At 44.4% G+C, this 3,070-nt stretch overlaps 1 protein-coding gene across 1 annotated transcript in view; it reads left to right on the top strand.

The window, feature by feature from the left end:
* The window catches only part of LOC112080650 (butyrophilin subfamily 1 member A1-like), a 37,684-nt gene extending 35,132 nt beyond the window's left edge, over positions 1 to 2,552 (top strand). The window contains exons 8-9 of the mRNA XM_024146496.2: positions 902 to 928; positions 1,026 to 2,552. Of these exons, the coding sequence (XP_024002264.1) occupies positions 902 to 928; positions 1,026 to 1,612 (614 nt within the window). The 3' untranslated portion in view covers positions 1,613 to 2,552. The remainder of the gene's footprint in view (positions 1 to 901; positions 929 to 1,025) is intronic.
* The last annotated feature ends 518 nt before the right edge of the window (positions 2,553 to 3,070 follow it).

Below are 3,070 nucleotides of genomic sequence, written 5' to 3'. Positions count from 1 at the left end.
ACAGGCTAGCCCACACCAGCCCAACACAGGCTAGCCCACACCAGCCCAACACAGGCTAGCCCACACCAGCCCAACACAGGCTWGCCCACACCAACCCAAAACAGGCTATCCCACACCAGCCCAACACAGGCTAGCCCAAGTCCTAGTACCTCACAATGTAGAATATTTGGGGCATTGTTTGCACACAGGTCTTTCTGTGCAACCGTTACTGAGAAGTTTGTTTCAGTTGAAGTGTTCTGTTGTGTGATGCCCAAATAGTGTTTGATCTTGTACCGTGCCAATGATGAAGTTTTCAAAAATACTTAAATAAGTGTGACGTGTTTGTCTTGTAAGAAATACATGAATGGTAGTAACAACCTGGTTGTCATTCTGATACAACGTGACACATTTACCAAATACCTTTAATTCTTGAAAATGTTAAAATGTATGCATTGAATTGTAATAAATAAATAATACAGAAATTCATATTAAATAATGGATAAAACCATATAAATTGGCATAGGGTGCGCAGCCCAAATGGGGCCATTATTTTTGCCCACGTCGGGTTGACATCATGCCAATGCGGGCATGTTTGCTGGGAAAATATTATTTCAGACAAAGTGAGGGCTGCCCTCACAAGATATGGGCTGCCCACGCTGGGCCAATGCCTTGGGGACCAATGTGGAGCCAAGGCCGATCGGCTTAATGTCCGCAGCCATTGGGCCCACATCGTGCCAATGTGGGCATGTTTTCCGGGATGGTTGATGAATCACTTGAAGTGCTGCCAATTGGTATTGATAAGAAAAATGAAAGGAGCGGAATGGAACAAACATGCCTGAGTACTTGGCAGTTAAGTAACAGAAAATGGGTTAAGATTGAACTTTTGACAGTATTTTAACCCCAGTTTTGTTGACACTTTCAGATGCAGCCCGCTACATTCCCCACAATGGTATGTGAAGCTCATAATGGATTTGTTATTGCGGAGTAAAGGAAACTGTAAATACAGTCATCCCTTTTCTTACTCTAACAACAACTTTTTATCTCAGTATGGAACTGGATCTGTGAGGCTGCAGAGGAAGTGACCCTTGACCCCAAGACAGCCAACCCTGACCTCTTCCTCTCTGATGACGACAAGCGCATGCGCTGTGGCCTGGAGCGGCGAGACATCCCTAACTGTAGTCGCCGCTTCGACGGCTGGTGGTTTTGCGCTCTGGGAAACGAAGGCTACATCTCCGGGCGCCATTACTGGGAAGTTGAAGTGGGCGACCGGGACTGGCGGCTGGGCGTGGCTAAAGGCTCCGCCCAGAGGAAGGGTTACAGTCCCCTCAACACACAGACGGGCTACCTCACCCTGAGGCTGGAGAGGGGCTCAGACCTCAAGGCGCTGACGGTGCCCTCCACGCCGCTGGCCCAGATGCTGGTCCCCAGGAAGGTAGGGGTCTACCTGGACTATGAGCAGGGCCAGCTCTCCTTCTACGATGTGGAGAAGAGGTCCCACATCTACACGTACAACGAGACCTTTACAGAGAGACTGTTCCCCGTGTTTGGGACTGTAGATGTGGTGAGGGATCTGGTGATCAGGCCGGCACAGACCAGGGAACCCTGCCTCTGCCCTGGACCCTGTCTCTGGTGATAACGTATTACAGCGTTCTTCAAACCTGGTACTGGAGAGCTAGCCTGGAATCCACACAGAATATTGTAAATGTAGCGGAATTCAGTGTAAATTCCAGGCTAGTAGAGTGCAGGCTTTTGTTCTGGTCCAGCACTATCACACCTGATTCGATGGTGTGATGATTAGTTCATTAGTTCATTCAGGTGTGTTAAAACAAGGCTGGAACAAATGCATGCACTCCAATTATTACCTCCTACCTGTTATACTTTTTATTACATTGCCTTCATGCCACAGTACTTCAAGGTACAAAGGAACTGTAAAAGAACGTGCTGCCCAAATTACCCAAAGATCTGACGGAGTTGATATTTAGTTCAGCAAGAGCTTGCACACAGAAGACAGACACAGAGAGAGACAGAGACACACAGACAGACAGAAAGCTAGGGTTTACAGTCTATAAAGGGACGGTAGAGAGAGTAGCATGCAGTACTTCATTCTTCCTCTGATTCTCTTCCTCTTCCTCTCTGCCTCTCTGATTCTCTTCCTCTTCCTCTCTAATTCTCTTCCTCTCTCATTCTCTAATTCTCTTCCTCTCTCATTCTCTAATTCTCTTCCTCTCTTATTCTTTGATTTTCTGATCCTCTGATTCTCTTCCTCTCTGATTCCACTGTCCAGCTTGCCAGAGTCTCATAACGTGTTTCAGCATGTTTTTGGAAGGTACGGTTGATATTGACAGTGTGTGTAATGGTGTGATAACAATGCTTTTTTTCAGTCATCAATAAATTAAGACAAATCTCAAGAAGATGTTTGTCGGTTTCTCATCTACGAAGGTGTGGCATTAGGGTTTCAAAGGCGGGGTATATTACTGGTAACTTTCAAAGTCTACCAGTAAACTACCAGAATTTTTTGTAACTTTCAGGAATTTAATGGAATTTATCACATGACATCTAGTGGCTTTTATGGGTACTTCAGATTATCACAGGTGTCTGTAATTATTTCTGGCCTCTGAGGGGCCTTATCACATGTAAAATAATAAAATAAGATGATTTTAAAATTTAAAAAAATTATTGAAAACATTATCCTAAATTACAACCCATCAACTTAGTGAATGTCATTGGTGTTTAATATGAGGGTTTCAGCATTAAATATGCTTTATATTATTTACACACGTTTATATACACTGCTCAAAAAAATAAAGGGAACACTTAAACAACACAATGTAACTCCAAGTCAATCACACTTCTGTGAAATCAAACTGTCCACTTAGGAAGCAACACTGATTGACAATAAATTTCACATGCTGTTGTGCAAATGGAATAGACAAAAGGTGGAAATTATAGGCAATTAGCAAGACACCCCCAATAAAGGAGTGGTTCTGCAGGCTGATGTTTTGGTCACTTTTGAATGCTGGCGGTGCTTTCACTCTAGTGGTAGCATGAGACGGAGTCTACAACCCACACAAGTGGCTCAGGTAGTGCAGCT

The sequence above is a fragment of the Salvelinus sp. IW2-2015 genome, unplaced genomic scaffold, assembly GCF_002910315.2.
Source record: "Salvelinus sp. IW2-2015 unplaced genomic scaffold, ASM291031v2 Un_scaffold16406, whole genome shotgun sequence".
Classification (NCBI taxonomy): Eukaryota; Metazoa; Chordata; class Actinopteri; order Salmoniformes; family Salmonidae; genus Salvelinus; species Salvelinus sp. IW2-2015.
The sequence above is the reverse complement of the archived record's forward strand: the minus strand, read 5'-3'. Positions and strand labels throughout refer to the sequence as shown.